At 58.0% G+C, this 14,028-nt stretch overlaps 1 protein-coding gene across 1 annotated transcript; it reads left to right on the top strand.

The window, feature by feature from the left end:
• The first annotated feature begins 7,192 nt into the window (after window positions 1-7,192).
• LOC112542960 (homeobox protein not2-like) lies at window positions 7,193-12,198 on the top strand. Its single transcript, XM_088128787.1, has 3 exons — window positions 7,193-7,982; window positions 8,362-8,579; window positions 9,623-12,198. Exons 1-3 carry the CDS (start codon window positions 7,643-7,645, stop codon window positions 9,791-9,793), a joined length of 729 nt encoding a protein of 242 aa, XP_087984913.1. The 5' UTR covers window positions 7,193-7,642; the 3' UTR covers window positions 9,794-12,198.
• Window positions 12,199-14,028: the final 1,830 nt, after the last annotated feature.

Here is a 14,028-nt window from a genome sequence, read left to right as displayed (position 1 = left end):
TTCACTCAGTCTGGTAACTCATATTGAGGGACCACACAGTTCATTCACCAATAGCCAGACAGGCTAGGTCTGTGGCATGAAAAGACCCAACCAAATTTAACAAAATTAGCATATGGGAATACATCTACTAGGTCTTGATCTGGTTAAGTATGTTATGCGAACACAGCTTTGAGGAGGAAGAGAATAAAGCACAAATGGCAAACTTGGTTCCACCTAAATAACACAAACACACTGGGCCAAAACCTGACTTCATCTAATTACTGGCAAGGTCTGAGCTGTCTATAACAAATTGAAGAAAGATCTTGGGGTCATCGTGGAGATCTCAGTGAAAATGTTGCTGTAAAAAGGTGAATTCCATGCTAGAGAACATTAGATAAAGTATTGAAAATAAAACGGCCAGTATTATAATGCCCTTATGTAAATCTAGACCACTGTGTACAGTTCTGTTCTCCACACTTATTATTACAAGGATATAAGAGAGCAGAAGAGATCAACCAGAATGACCAGATGGCTTCCACATCTTCCCAAGGAAGGAAGGCCAGAACATGGGTCTTAAGCCAGGAAAAAAGGGCAATTGGAGGGGACATAAGTGAGGTGTATAAAACCATGCATGCCATAGAAAAAGTGGATGTGGAGAAGCTTTTCTCCCTCTCTCCAAACACTAGGATGAGGGGACAACCCATAAGGCAATTTAAAACAGACGAAAGGAAGCAGCTTGTCACAATGCATAAGTACCCTCTGGAATCCATTACTGCAAAATGAGATGATGTCCACTAGCTAGGACAGCTTCAAAAAAGACTTGGATAAATTCATGGAGGACAGGTCTGTTCAGGGCTATTAGTCTTGAAGACTCCATAGTACCACCAGGTTGGGGACAGCACCCCTCCAAATACCAGTTGCAGGGGGGCAGCTGCAAGAGAGGGGAAGGCCTCTGTCTCCTGCTGGGGAGCCTCTCAGAGGCATTTGGTTGGCCCTTGGGAGAAATAACATGCTGAACACGGACGATCCTTGGCCTGATCCAACAAGATTGTCCTTAGGGTCTTCACTCCTAACGTAGTTTAAGAAGAGCTCCAGTCACCATTTTGCTTGCTACATGCTCCAGGAGGCCTAGATTTGGTCCTAGATCTGTAAAATGAGGATCACAATGATGCATCTTCCATGGCTTCCATCTTCCTACACCACTAGCAGAGCTGGTCCTGTGTTCTTATGTGTGTGGCCTTAGTTTTCCCTCCTCGTTTTGTTCTGAGATACTGATTCTTAAAGCTGGTTTCCACACTAACCTAGAACATGCTTTGAGGCAGAAGAGCTCTGTCCTTTCACACTTCCTTCTTCCTTGTCTCCTGCAGCATCCTGGCAACTCTGGCCCAAGAATAAGCACAGGATGCTAGACAAGCCCTAGAGGAGGGGTTCTTGAGTTCGGACAGAGCGACTGGGCCAAAGGGTACTAGCGCAGGCAGCTTGGACTCCCAGCAGGCCTCCAGCTCAGGGCAAAACACAGGTGAGACCCACAGCCCCCCGAGGTGTGCTCTGTGCTTGGGAAGAGCCATCCACCAGGAGAGGATCTTCCTTTGTGCCCATCCACGGCAGGCTGTCCCAGGTGTCTCCGGTGGCTCTGCAAGGACACCTGGTTTTCTGGGGGCAGGGACCACATTCTGGCCCAGCTCTGTCCTCCCAGATAGCTTGGGCTGTGGCAGGATTGGGCCTGCCGACGATCCTCTCCCCCCCTTGTGTCTAGGGATTTATTTAATAACCTGCTGAAGGAAGAGGGGAATGACATTCAGCTAATGAAGGCGAGACAAAGGGAATCTGGCTTTGAGGATAAAGTGGTGGCACCTCCATTAAGACCATGGTGTTATCCTCAGGGCGGAAAGATAAATCCACCTTGGAGATGGGATTGAGTCCTCGCAGTCTGTGATCCTCCAGGGCAGCCACTTGGCCTGAGGGGGGCTGGGGGGAGACTGGGAACCCTTGGGGTCATTAGCATCCCAATCAGAGGAGGTTGTTCACAGGAGGAGAAGAAAGGGAAGGCAGGCCAGGATTAAGCTCACTCCTGACTGTACCATTGCCAAATCAGTCCCAGAACTGTGTATAATTCACAATTAATCTCCCCCCCCCAAGTTTCAGAAAAGGGGGGGCTTATCTCTGTTGGAATGTGCCAAAGGCCCTGCCTGGAGGCCACTGCTGTGCTGGAGGCCACAGCAACCCAGGCTGGCAAGGGCTCCCCTCCAGTCTCCTTCTTGGGGCAATTGGGCAAAGATCAGCTTAGCCCCTGCTCCCCCAGTGCCCTTCCCATCTTGCCCCATGCTGGGAAGAACCAGCGGGGTGCTGCCTCCTGGGCATGTTCACAGGGACCCTTACATGGCCTCGGTAATCTGTATTCCTTGCAAACACCGGGAGGGACCCTCTTGCAGAGAATCTTCCCAGAATTTCCCTCCCTCAGGCAGAGAAGCCACCGCCGTGGCAGAGAGCCAGCCTTGGCAGTGGAGCCCGGAGCTGCCGAGGAGGACAGCGGTCCGGTTTCCCTGGACAAGGGAGGCCAGTGCTGGGTCCTCTGCCTTCTGGCATTGGTCTGATCCCATTTCCAGGATCAGGAGCAGGAGCAGGATCAGGCCTCCCTGCGGCCTCCCCTAGGTTCACCCTGCCCCGAGTGCTTCCGCTCTTCAAGACGATGCCAGGGAGGGCGCTCTGCCTCCCCAACCTGGCCCTGCCCGAAGAGCTGGGGGCTCCCTGCTTCAGCTAGAACCAGCTGGGGACCAGAGAGCCGAGTCTAACCATTCGATTCATCGGTAGTTATGTAGTTAATCTTGGAGCTGACAATCAGCGAGGCTCTCAGCACACGCAAGCCTTGGGCGGCCGTGATGGTAATAAAAGGGGTAGCACCCAAATACAGCCCCTTCCTTCTAATCTTCTGACCAAAGCTTTCCATGAAACAACTTTACTTTCTCTTCCCTATCTCCAAATGAGTCTTCTCATGAGCAGCTTTTGCAATCCCCAGGAGTGACAGCTCAGCCCCCCCCCCCACAACTGGGGAGGGAATCAGCAGATCTCAGCTGGAGCCCGGCTTCTGGCCTGGAACCAGGGAGGGGGCTGCAATGCCTCTAACTCAAGAGCCACCAGAAGCAGGATCTGGAGAGGAAGGGTAGTCAAATTGCAGGGAGGGGGATGCAGGTTTGTTGAGGCAGTGCTAGGCAGCCTTGCAGGCCCAGACATGACAATCCACAAAGCTGGACAGGTCCAGGCCTGCTGCCCAGGGACTGCCTGGAAGGTCATTGTCCAGGCTGATGACTGTCCTTGAGGGGCTGGAGAGTGTGTGCGTGTGCGCACACACACACATACACACAGGCCAACTTCTTGAGTGGCCTATAGAATTTCAGTTTTCCTTGCAAGCAGGAGGACCGTCATATTTATTCATTCGTTTGTTCATTCATTCATTCACACTTGTCCAGTGACTCTGGGTGGCGTACCTAATAAGACCATCAAAATACATACAGATCGTTAAAACAACCAATTTAAATCAAAAGATAAAAACAAAGGAAAAAAAACAAAGGGACAGCAAAACACACCAAGTGTGCATTCCCTTAAGGGTCATCTACCACCTGCACACAATTCCATTTCTGGTGCTGAGGGAAGAGTCCCCCCGCCCCCCGCCCAGCATAACAGCCTAATCCCAGGGAAAGCAGAAACAATCAAGTGAAAATGCAGCTCAGGACACAAAGGTGGGAAACGGGGGGGGGGGTGTCTGGTGACTCTGGAAGGGCATCCCCTGGCAGGGATATGGACGTTTGCCCCACCTTCTTCCAGGCCCAAAGGCAGCTGAAGAGCGCGCTCCTATGCATCTTTCCTCCATCTTTCCTCCATTGCTTCCTCCCTCTCTAGACAGGCTGTTCCCCTCACCCATAAATCTGTTCCCAGCAAAAACAGGCTCCCTCATCCGGGCCAACCCAGCCTCCCCGATGGATGGGAAACCCCTGGGGGTGCAGGAAACGCTCTTGGGCCGGGAGAGGAAGCCACTGACGGAACAAACACCGCGGCCCCTCCCAACCCGCTTGGACGAGGAGCTCCCCCCAGCCAGAAGTTCCCTCGGTGGCCTCGGCCAGCTGCTCTTCACCGCCTTGTGCGCAGGGCTGCGGCAAACACCCGGCTGCTGCTCCAGGAGGCCGAACAGTGGCCCTGGGCACCAAGAGGAGGGGCAGCCCGGTGTGGGAAGCCAAGGACCTGCTGCCCAGTGCCTCGAGCCATTCCTGTCGCTGCCCCGAGGGCCAGCTGGGGGTGGGAGCGGCAGTCCCCCAGGCCCCGCGTGGCTACTATGCAGACTGGGCCTGGGTTGGCGGGCAGGGCCTTCCTCGGTCTCAGTTCTTCTGAGTAGCACCTGCCAGCTCCCCTCCCGATGGGAGGGGGAGTGACGGGGCGGCCGTGGGGTCCCTGGCTTTGTACGGTCACCACCTCTTGCGGGCCGGTCCCCCCTGTGGGCTGCTGCAGAACATGGACCACCCCGGGGCTTTCGAGGGCCTGCGGCCTGGCTGAGGCTTTTGCCTCGGCACCACCCCAGGGCCACCGCCCTCTCCCCCCGGAGGCGGATGAGCAGCCGGCCTGGATGGAGGAGGCAGGCCCCCTCCCTCGAGCCCCAGTGGGGGAAATGCTGCCGGGGTGGCCAAAAGGGCATCCTTCTGCCTTGACTCCCTGTCAGTCGAGTGGACTGAAAGGGCAGGGGGGATGCGCCGGACCTCCGCAGAGGGAGATGCTGGACCCGAACCTCCCCCGCCTGGACTTGAACATCGCTCTTGGGAAGGCCGCCGTCCTAGGCCCCGGCCCCCTCCCCGGTCAGGACCAGCCCATCTCCGTGCCTCGCGCACTTGTAGGCGCTGGCTGCCAAGCGACTTGGATAAGTGCTGCCCAAACACAGCCAGGAAGCGGCCGAGCAGAGAGGACCGTGTGCAGGAGGCGGTGTGGCTGTAGTTCAGTGTGCAAAAATGGCAGCCAGAAGCAAACCAACCACAAGGAGGGCACGCGCTGCAAAGCAGACCCGTTGGTGGCAGCTAATTAACGGCTTGTTAAAATAGCTTTGCAAAAAAGAGGTAAGGGTGACAGTCTTCTTCATGCGGCAGACCTGGATCCTCCCGCGGGATCCATCAAGTAATGGATCGAGTCTGTCCCGTCCTCTGAGCCCTAATAATCACAGTCCAACCCAGCCTGAAGAGCGGATCCACGACTAGGGGGCTGACGGCCTGGAGCCAGCTCTGGTCTTGGCAAGAGGCATGCCCGTCTTGCCTCCAGAGGCTCCAGGTGGTGATGGTGGCAGTCCCTGCAATTTTATCCTAATAACAACCCTGCGGGGCAGGCTGAGCGGGGGGAAAACCACTGGCTCGAAACCAGCCCGTTAATCCCCGGGCTGACGCCAGCGATGCTCATTCAGTCGGACCTCTTTGCGGTGAAACCCAGCCTGGCAGGCAGAGGGCCCGGGGGCAGCTTTGGTGGCCGTCGCGGCTGCGGGGCTGCTGACTGCCTGCCTTGGTGCCTGGGCCGGCAGTGCGGGTGCCCTCCTGGCCCCACTGGCGCGCGGCTAACGGGTCCCCCTGGAAGCCGGAGGTTCTCCCTCAGAGGCAAGGAGCCGCGAAATCTCGCACCGGCTGGAGGAGCGGGCCGGGAGGCAGGCGGCACATTCGCGGGGATCCCGGTCCCCTTCTTGCGAGGGGAGGGGGCCTCCTGGAGCTGCCCCCCCCCGCCAGGTCTCCTGGAGGGAAAAGCATTTCCTGGCCCCCGATTAACACTCCAAGCACCTTGAGAAGAGATGAAAGCCGAGGGGAACCGGCAGCCCCTCCTCCCGCCAGCTGTGATTATTATGGGCTGCCCGAAAGGAGGGCTCCCTTTCTGCGGCAGGACAAAGCTCCTGGCCACTTCAAACGCTTCTAATTGATGCTAATGACTATTAGATGGAGCGGGGCCTTCTTCCCCATTGCGGGGTGGGCACCTTTTACAGTCCCTGCTCCACAAAGGCCTCCTCCCGTGGTCCTTCTCCAGCCAGTGTTTCAGAAAAGGGGGCCCTCCTATGCTTCCCCCTCCCCCCTGCAGGTTCATTTGACTTCTGTAACCCTGAGAAATTTCACACCTCGAGTGCCCCCCTTTCTTTCCTTCCCTTGCAAGGGAAGGGGCTGGCAATACTTCCATCTCACTTCCAGGGGGAGAGAAGGCAAACACTCCCCCTCCAGTGTTTGTGAAAAGAGGAGCCTATGCCAAGACATTCCCACTGCCCTCCCCAGGGGGGCTGTGTCCTTGCATAAGCACAGGCCCATGGCCCCCCTGCAGCCTTACTTCCTTGGGTAGTCTGGGGGGGGATGACAGAGAACTAGCCCTAAATGGAACCCCTGCCTTGGTGGGACACAAGCCATGCTGGCTGCAGAACACGGATCTACTGCCTTCCAGGAGAGCCCCTCCAGTCAAGGAAGATGGGCCTGGGCTGTGGGCAATTCTGCCACGCTGGCATCCAACTATTGTATGGGGACTGTTTCCATGCTGCACAGACAGCAACTAGCAGGCCTTGGCTCATCTCAGAAAAGCTAACCACGGCTGGCTGAAACTGCACAGGAGGCCACTAGGAGATCCCAGGGCTGTAGGCTAGCCTGGGAAGCTGGAAAAACTAACCGCTTGTCATCCCATTACGTGGAAAGCAACAGGGATGGGTCACCAGGGGTGCAGCTTGACTCCAGGGAAACTCGACTGCAAGGAGCTCAATGATCTGGTGCCCCCTTCGTCTGGGGAACCCGCCCCCCCACCCCCACCAGGAGCAGCCTCAGAGCCCCACACAGAGCACCCCACTCTGATCAAACAGGGCTTTTTCAGTGGTGGCACCCTCCTCCCTGGGCACCCGCCTTCTCTACTTTCAAAGTAGCTATTTTGCCACTGGTGAAAGGGGCGGAGGCGCCAGATCTCAGACTCCTGTTACATTTTGCTTTATCGATCTGGAAGGGTTTGGAATCCACCCGCAGCACGGTAAAAGGATGGATGGATGGATGGATGGATGGATGGATGGATGGATGGATGGATGGATGGATGGATGGATGGAATGATCTCCTTATCTGTGAATTTTAGCGTATTTCGCGGAAAGAGTCTCCCGGGGCCAGTCCTCTCCTTCGAAAGGCGGGTAAACCTGTTTTACGAGGCACCCGCGCCGACAGGCGACGCTTCCCAGTCCTGAAGGCCGCCAGCCAAACCCCCCGGGGAAGGCGGGCAGGAGGGAGCGGGCCCGGCTTCTTTCTCGGGGAGCGCCAGCCGTTGGGCAGAGCTCCAGGCTGGGACGCGGAGCGCCGCCTTCAAATCCGTCCTCCACCGCCAGCCTCCGGGCTCCGGTCCCGCAAGCGGGCCATTCGCGGCAGGCCCGCTCGGGCAGCCCGCGTTCTCGCCCGGGGAGACCCTGCTGCTGCGCCCGAAAGGAGCCGGCGGGGGCGACTCCGCGTTCCCTCCCCGACGGCCTGCGCGGCTCTCCCTGCGGCGCATCACGGCGGCCCTGCCAGGGCGGTCCGAGGCCGGCGGGGGCTTTGAGCTGTCCGGCCCGGGCCACGCCCTCCGGCCTTGCGCTTGCCTGCCGCGCCGCCCTATAAGGCCCCTGCGGCCCGAGCCGCCGCAGAGCTCTGCGCCCAGCCCGAGGATGCTGCGCAGCCCGCCGCCGGCCCCTGCCGCCGGCCCCGCTTCCCCGCCGGCCCCGCTTCCCCGCCGGCCCCAGCAGTTGCCGCCGCCGCCGCCGCCGCCGCCGCCCTCCAAGGCCAAGAGCCGCTTTGACATCGAGTCGCTGCTGGCGAAGTCGGAGCCGCCCCGTCGGGAGCCGCCGGTGCCCAGCGCCTGGGCCGCCGCCGCCACGTCCGCGCCCGCGCTGCGCTTCGGCTGCGTCGCCGGGACGCTGCCCTTCCCGGCCCTGTACCTGGCCGCGCAGCAGCCGTTCCTCTCGGGCCCGACCTGCCGGTGCGCCGCACCCGCCTGCGAGAGGCCAGGTGAGAAGGCGCCGCGCCCCGCCAGCTCGTGGCTGCACGCGGGAGGAACCCGTGGCCGATCCGTCGGGGTTCGCCCCTGAGCGCGCGAGGTAGACTGTGCGTGAGCTTGGAGGTTCCGCGGACTTACCAATGGGCCTCGCTCTTCCTGCCTGTTAAAAGCATCGGAGCCGAGGGAGTGGGTGGGAGGCGCGCGAATCTGAGGCCCTCGGGCCAGCCCGCAGACTCTTGCGGTTCACGTGTGCTAAAGCGGGGAGTTGGGAAGGGTGCGGGACGGGATCCTGATCCAGCATCCAGGATAAAACGAATGCGTTTGGAGAAACATGCCTGGGGCGGGAGCTGTTTCCCCTCCTGCCTCCAGTTTAGTTTCCAGGTCTTGCAGGTCCAGGACGGCAGTTTTCCCCCCGCTGCGCAGCCGCTGGCTCCCTGGGGCCTCCCCTTCCCTGGAGACCTGGAAGTCCCTGCAAGATGAAGCGAGTCCGGACAGTCTTCACCCCAGAACAGCTGGAGCGCCTGGAGAAGGAATTCCTGAAGCAGCAGTACATGGTGGGCTCCGAGCGTGTGGACCTGGCAGCTACTCTGCAGCTCACAGAGACTCAGGTAGGGAGCCTCCTCCTCCTCCCAGACCCAGGGCGTTTGAAATACCTGCTTAGAAGGGGTTCCCATGGCCTTTTGGGGGGTGATCCCAGGGCTATATTATAGTGTCTCTGTGTTGTGGGGGGGCATTCCCAGTGTGCTCTCTTGGGATGGAAGCAGAGTCTGGCTGGACACTGGCTGGATCCTTGGGTAGCAGGGGGTCTCAAGCCTCTGGGGCTGAACACCGGTCTAGGTAACCGAGGCAGGCCAGCTCTGGCCTGGGAACCTGATACTCCGACTCTGTTGTTCAACCAGCTATTTAGGGCTCCCTCTTCAGTTTTTAGACTGAAGGCTGTTTGTCAAAGCTGATGGCTGGTGCGTGATTTTTTCCTTTCTCCGAGGCTGGAAATAAATAGCAAAAATGGCAGAACAAACAAAGCACATTTGCTGAACCTGCAGAGCCCATGTGGAATGGAAGAACTAGTCTTGTTCTGGTTTAGTTGTCTAGATTTTAACTGTGGAAATGTATTTGGAAGCAATGGGCCTGTAGGGCTGTTCATACTTTATTTCCTGCAGAGTTCACCTGCCAGTGTAAAAGGGAAACTTTGCATCAGCATAAATTCAGTGCAGGTGGAACCTTCAATATTCATCTGCCACACTACCAAAAACAATGCATATTTCCTCCCTGTTTCTCACTTGCCTGATGAGGAATTCAGGGGAACCAGGCAGAATAACTGTTCTTTGGTGGATGCTGGGTTCTTTCCTCCCCAGGGAGCAGCATAGGGTTTCAAAGTATTATGAAACAGAAGTGCCTGAAGTTCCACAAAGACCTACGAAGCTCCCCCTGTCCTGAGTGATGTGTCTGGACCTGGATGCAAATGTCCTATTTCTATCTTTTGCTTCCTTCCCTCAATGAGGTCTAGAAGCGTACTTTGCTGCTTCTTTCTAGCAAGTGGGGTGGGCAACCTGTGGGCCTCCAGAGGTTGCTGGACTGCCATTCCGGCAGCCTGTGCCAGCCCCGCTGGGGGTGAGGGATGCTTGTAGGTCAGGGGCTGTCTCCGTTTCAGGTGAAAGTCTGGTTCCAGAACAGGAGGATCAGATGGCGCAAGCAGAGCCTGGAGCAGAAGGCAGCAAAACTCTCCTCGCAGTTTGGGACGACACAGACACAGGCGGCCCCCGTCGGCCACTTGGACAGGCAGGACAGCGGTGGGGAGGAGAACGTGAACGTGGATCTTTAGCCTCTTGCTCCTTCTCTCCTGCTGCTTTTCTCACACCAGAGATCAGAAGGGCCCTGCCCGGTTCTGCTGGGGTGGGCACAGTCTGTGCCTCTGGGTGCCCAGCTGCAGCCGAATTTGGTCCCGCATCTGCTAGCTGCTTTCCGAAAGCCTGCCTGGGTACGCTGAGTCCCCCGGCCTGGGTTCCAGCCTGGCCATTGCTCTGCCCCAGAAGCTGCAAATGAGCCTCTGGGAGGGAACTGGCCTTCAGAGAGGGCGGCTCAGTCCTGCTCTGTGAATGAATGTCCAGTCAGAATCACCCTTCTGTGAATTTGCCAGATGTACGTTTGATCCCGTATTGCTGCCTCTGCCGCCACTCTCATTCCTGGAGGCTGCGCGTGCACCCGGCCTCTTGGCATTGTGGAGGATGCCCTGAAGGGGGTCCAAGATGCCTGGGCACCTCCCCCAGCTGGAGCAGTCCAGGACTTCCACATTTGGGGGGGAGGTTCATGCCTTTGGGGAGGAAACCTCAGTCTGTGTGGCAGGCGAGGCAGTCTTGTCCCCATCCCTTCTGGTCTGGAATCCCCTGTGCGGGGGGCGTCTGGCGCTCAGCAGGGACTCTTGGGTGGTCAGGACAGAGGGAGGACTGTCTCCCAGGTAAGGCTGCTGGGCTGTCGAACTGGTCTTGCCAGAGCTTCAGGGGCCAGCTGGCTGGCTCTGCCAAGGCTCTTCTGCACGCGAGCGGGTTCTCTGTCCTCCCGGAGACCAGAGGATGAGGCTCAGCGCGCAGAGGATGGCAATGCGTGTCTCGGCCCTGATGAGAAACTGGGGAGGGGGGGTGGCAAGGGGCCTTGGAGGGGGTGCTGTGCTGTTTTGGTAATGCCATTGGCTCTCTGGGCCCAGCTGGAACAGCTGCAGTTGGCAGCTCTGATGGACCTACTGGGTTCCTTGTTGGGCCTCCTCGGGCCCCCTCCCTGCCCTCCAATAATTGTATGCAGCTGTGCTCCATCGGTGGCTTGCTTTGGGAGGCTGCCCCTTCAAAACCCCTTTTGACTGTTTGGACTGTCCTGGACCTTGTGGGGGGAGGAATTCTCATCCAGCCATCCGGCCACATGCACATGCCTTAGTGCCCCCCGACGGAAGGGTTGGGGGCTTAATACCAAAAGTGACTCCAGGCTTGCTGTCCTGTGCCACCCCTACCTCTGCCCCACCCCCAGAGCCGGAGGGCTTCTTCCCAGGCTCTTCTGGATGCCGCCTCAGTTTCTATTTTCTGTCCTGGGCTCAGCAGGTTCCCGGCCCTGCCACTTGATGCACCGGGGCCCGAGGGGCAGACCTTGGCCTTTGGGGTGGGGGCAGATCGTGCCTCTCTGTTACAAAGGAAGAACCCCATGACAGTTTGGGGCCTTCAGGCTTCTGTGCTTCTTGCACCTGCCCCATAGATGGGGGTCGGCGGTTGCTTTTCTGCTTCCTTCCTTGGCTCAAAGCTCCAGTCGGGTGCAGCCCAAGGGGTGTTGGGGGGGATCTGTGCCAAGTTTTGGCTTTGGGATGCCCCTGGCTCTCTGGGCACAGCTGGAATGGCTGCTGGGTGTGCAGCTGGGTGATGCTTTGGAGGAAGGTCTAGGAGCATATACCCGCTTTGGGAGAACCTGGAGTCTTTGTTGTCAGGAAGCAAGCTATGGTGGTGGGGTCCATGTGAAGGCTTGAGTAGAGCTCTGCTCCCAGCTGTCCACTCTTCTGTGGCCAAGAAAACGGGCATGGAGTCTGCCAGCATCTTTCACGCTAACCAACTTTGTTGGGCTGAACCTGCTGTGAACAGGGTCTCCCTTCACTGTTGCAGGGCTTTAAAGTCAGAGTTAAAAGGGAGGCGGAGGGGAGTAGTGGGTTCATGCAGCAAGACTCGGGTGCTATTCTGCAATCTCAGGAAAATGCAGGGTGCCTCTTTTGGTTACTGTTATGGTAGGATTATTGTAAAGTGGCTCTTTATAATATTTATGTAGGACTAGTTGTATTTTTTTATGAAACTGTAAAGCTGCAACTTAATTTATTATTTTTCCCTGATATTTTTATACTGTAATAAAGTCTAGTTTATAGAAGAGAAAGTGAGTGGCAATTCTTATTCTGGACAAGAGCCCTCCAACAGGACAGCTAAACCACAGCACGCGTCAGCTTGGCTCAAGGCCTGGTTGCAAAATGAACGGGGTGCAGCGTATTGCAGCCACTGTTATTGTGGCTTCTGTTGATGATGGCAGAAGAGACCCCCAAGCTGCCCAGGAAAGCCTCAGAGGCGGGCGAGAGGCCGCCCTTTTCCTCCCTTCAAAAGGGAAAGCAGCAGCGGGTCTGCTGAATTTCAGTGATGCTCTCTCAATTAGGCCAGGATCTCTGTATGATCCTCAGGCTGCCGGGTGGCCCAGTGGACCCGGGAGGGGCAGCTCAGTGCCTGCCAGGCGATGGATCAGAGGGCAGACAGGTGTCCTGCTCTCCCTCTGGAGCTCAAAGTGCCAAACGGGGCTCCCTGACTTCTCCCGTTTTATGGTCACAGCACTCCTGTGAAATGGAGCAGACACTGGGGTTTGCATACCACCTTTGCCAGTCTGCCCATCCAATTAGCAGGCACTGCACAATACACTGAGCCACCGTCCAACCAAACAGCCTGTGTTTGCATAGCACAAGAATGTGAACACACACAGATACCATAAAAAGTCACCCTAAAACTCCAGAAAGGAGCTGCAGCTGCAGAGATCAAAGCCCTGCCCATCTGCCAGCTGCATTCCTCGGCTGTGGAGTCGGACTGGGCAGGTGGGCTTAATGGCACAGCCGTTCAGTCAGTCTTTGGTGAAAGAGGGAAGCAGCCCCCCCCATGTATGGAGCAGACACCCCCTTGGGCAGCCCCTGGCAGCGAAGGCAACCCTCGCCTCCTCCCAGCCAAAAGGCCTGACCTCAGTATGGAAACCAGCAGGGCGATTCCCCCATGGGGTGCCCCCTCCCTCCTGGGAGCTCGATTGGACCCCAGAAAGAAGTGCAAGGGGGAGGCCTGCGGTCTGTCACACCCAGGCAGCCTTCGCCTCTTCTCGTGGGGGCATGGACCTGTGGCACTGGCAGCGAAGGGCGGCTCCGAGGGCTGGCACAACGGGCTCTAGTTTGCTACCCTTGTCCTGAGGAAAGGGGGGCCCTCTTCCCAGCTGCCCTGCAGCCAGAACGTGCTGGGGGGGAGGGGAGCGAGCTGGTGGCTTTGCCGCCTGAAGGCTCTGCGTGGCAGGGAGGGGAGGCTGAGGGCCAACTGCCCCCCCAGCTGAGCCTCTGCTGCCCTGCCGCTTCCATGAAGGATGGCCGGCAAGGGTGCCTTTGTCTCCATGGCAACCTGCTGCAGGTGACAGCCGGACTTGGAGACCTGGCCGAGGGTCTCTGGGTGCCTCTCCAGGCGGCTGCTGAGAAGGAGAGCTGGCGGGATAGGGAGATGTGGGCTGGGGCGAGAGGCTGTTAGCAGGCAGGGCCACGCAGGCCGAGCCAGCCGTCTTGCCTCCAGGGCTGGCAGCCCCAGCTCGCTTGGGACCCCTTCTGCCACCAAGGGGCTGGTCCCTTCTCTGTGGGGTGCATTGGCATCTGCAGGGGATGGTGGCTGCGAGGGTGCAGTTGCAGCTCTGACCAGTTTTTATGTGCGCCGCATGTGCTGCCCACATAAAAAGCAGGCAGAGCTTCAACCGCACCTCGCACCCACCACCCTGGCCCCTGGGACGCCCCTGGGCATGCACCTGCGACCAGCGGGTCGGCCCCATGATCCTCCTCCTGGCAGCAGAGAGCCGCTACCCCCAGCCTCAGGGCTAGAGGTGTTGTCGGCTTGCAGGGGGAGCTGGAGGACTCACAAGGGGCTGCCCGCCCTTTGCAGCCAAGCGTGTCCTTCGCTCGGGGCAGGCGGGGGGCAGGCCCTTCCAATGGGCCCCTTAAAGGGTGGGTGTGGGAGGGGGCCGCGCAGCTGCCGTGGCTCTGTCTGAGTTGGGCAGGTTGCGCTGCACACAATCACCGGGGGCCAGTTCTCTGTCTCTCTTACAGGACCAGTAAAATGCCTTTATTTTTGTATTTATTTGATTTCACCATTGTTATACTTCCAGATGGATGTTGAAGAGGCAGGAAAGGAAGAGCGGTGGTGCTTTTTAACTCCTGAGAATATCATAACGATTCGGAGTTATCCCTCAAGGCACCAGTGACCGGGCTCAAATCATTGCATTTTGAACACATTATGGGAAGACCCTGCTCCGTCTGTC

The sequence above is a fragment of the Python bivittatus genome, unplaced genomic scaffold, assembly GCF_059951505.1.
Source record: "Python bivittatus isolate LINGU-HERP-01145 unplaced genomic scaffold, Pbiv_v1 ctg000740_np1212, whole genome shotgun sequence".
In the NCBI taxonomy this organism is placed as follows: domain Eukaryota; kingdom Metazoa; phylum Chordata; class Lepidosauria; order Squamata; family Pythonidae; genus Python; species Python bivittatus.
The sequence above is the reverse complement of the archived record's forward strand: the minus strand, read 5'-3'. Positions and strand labels throughout refer to the sequence as shown.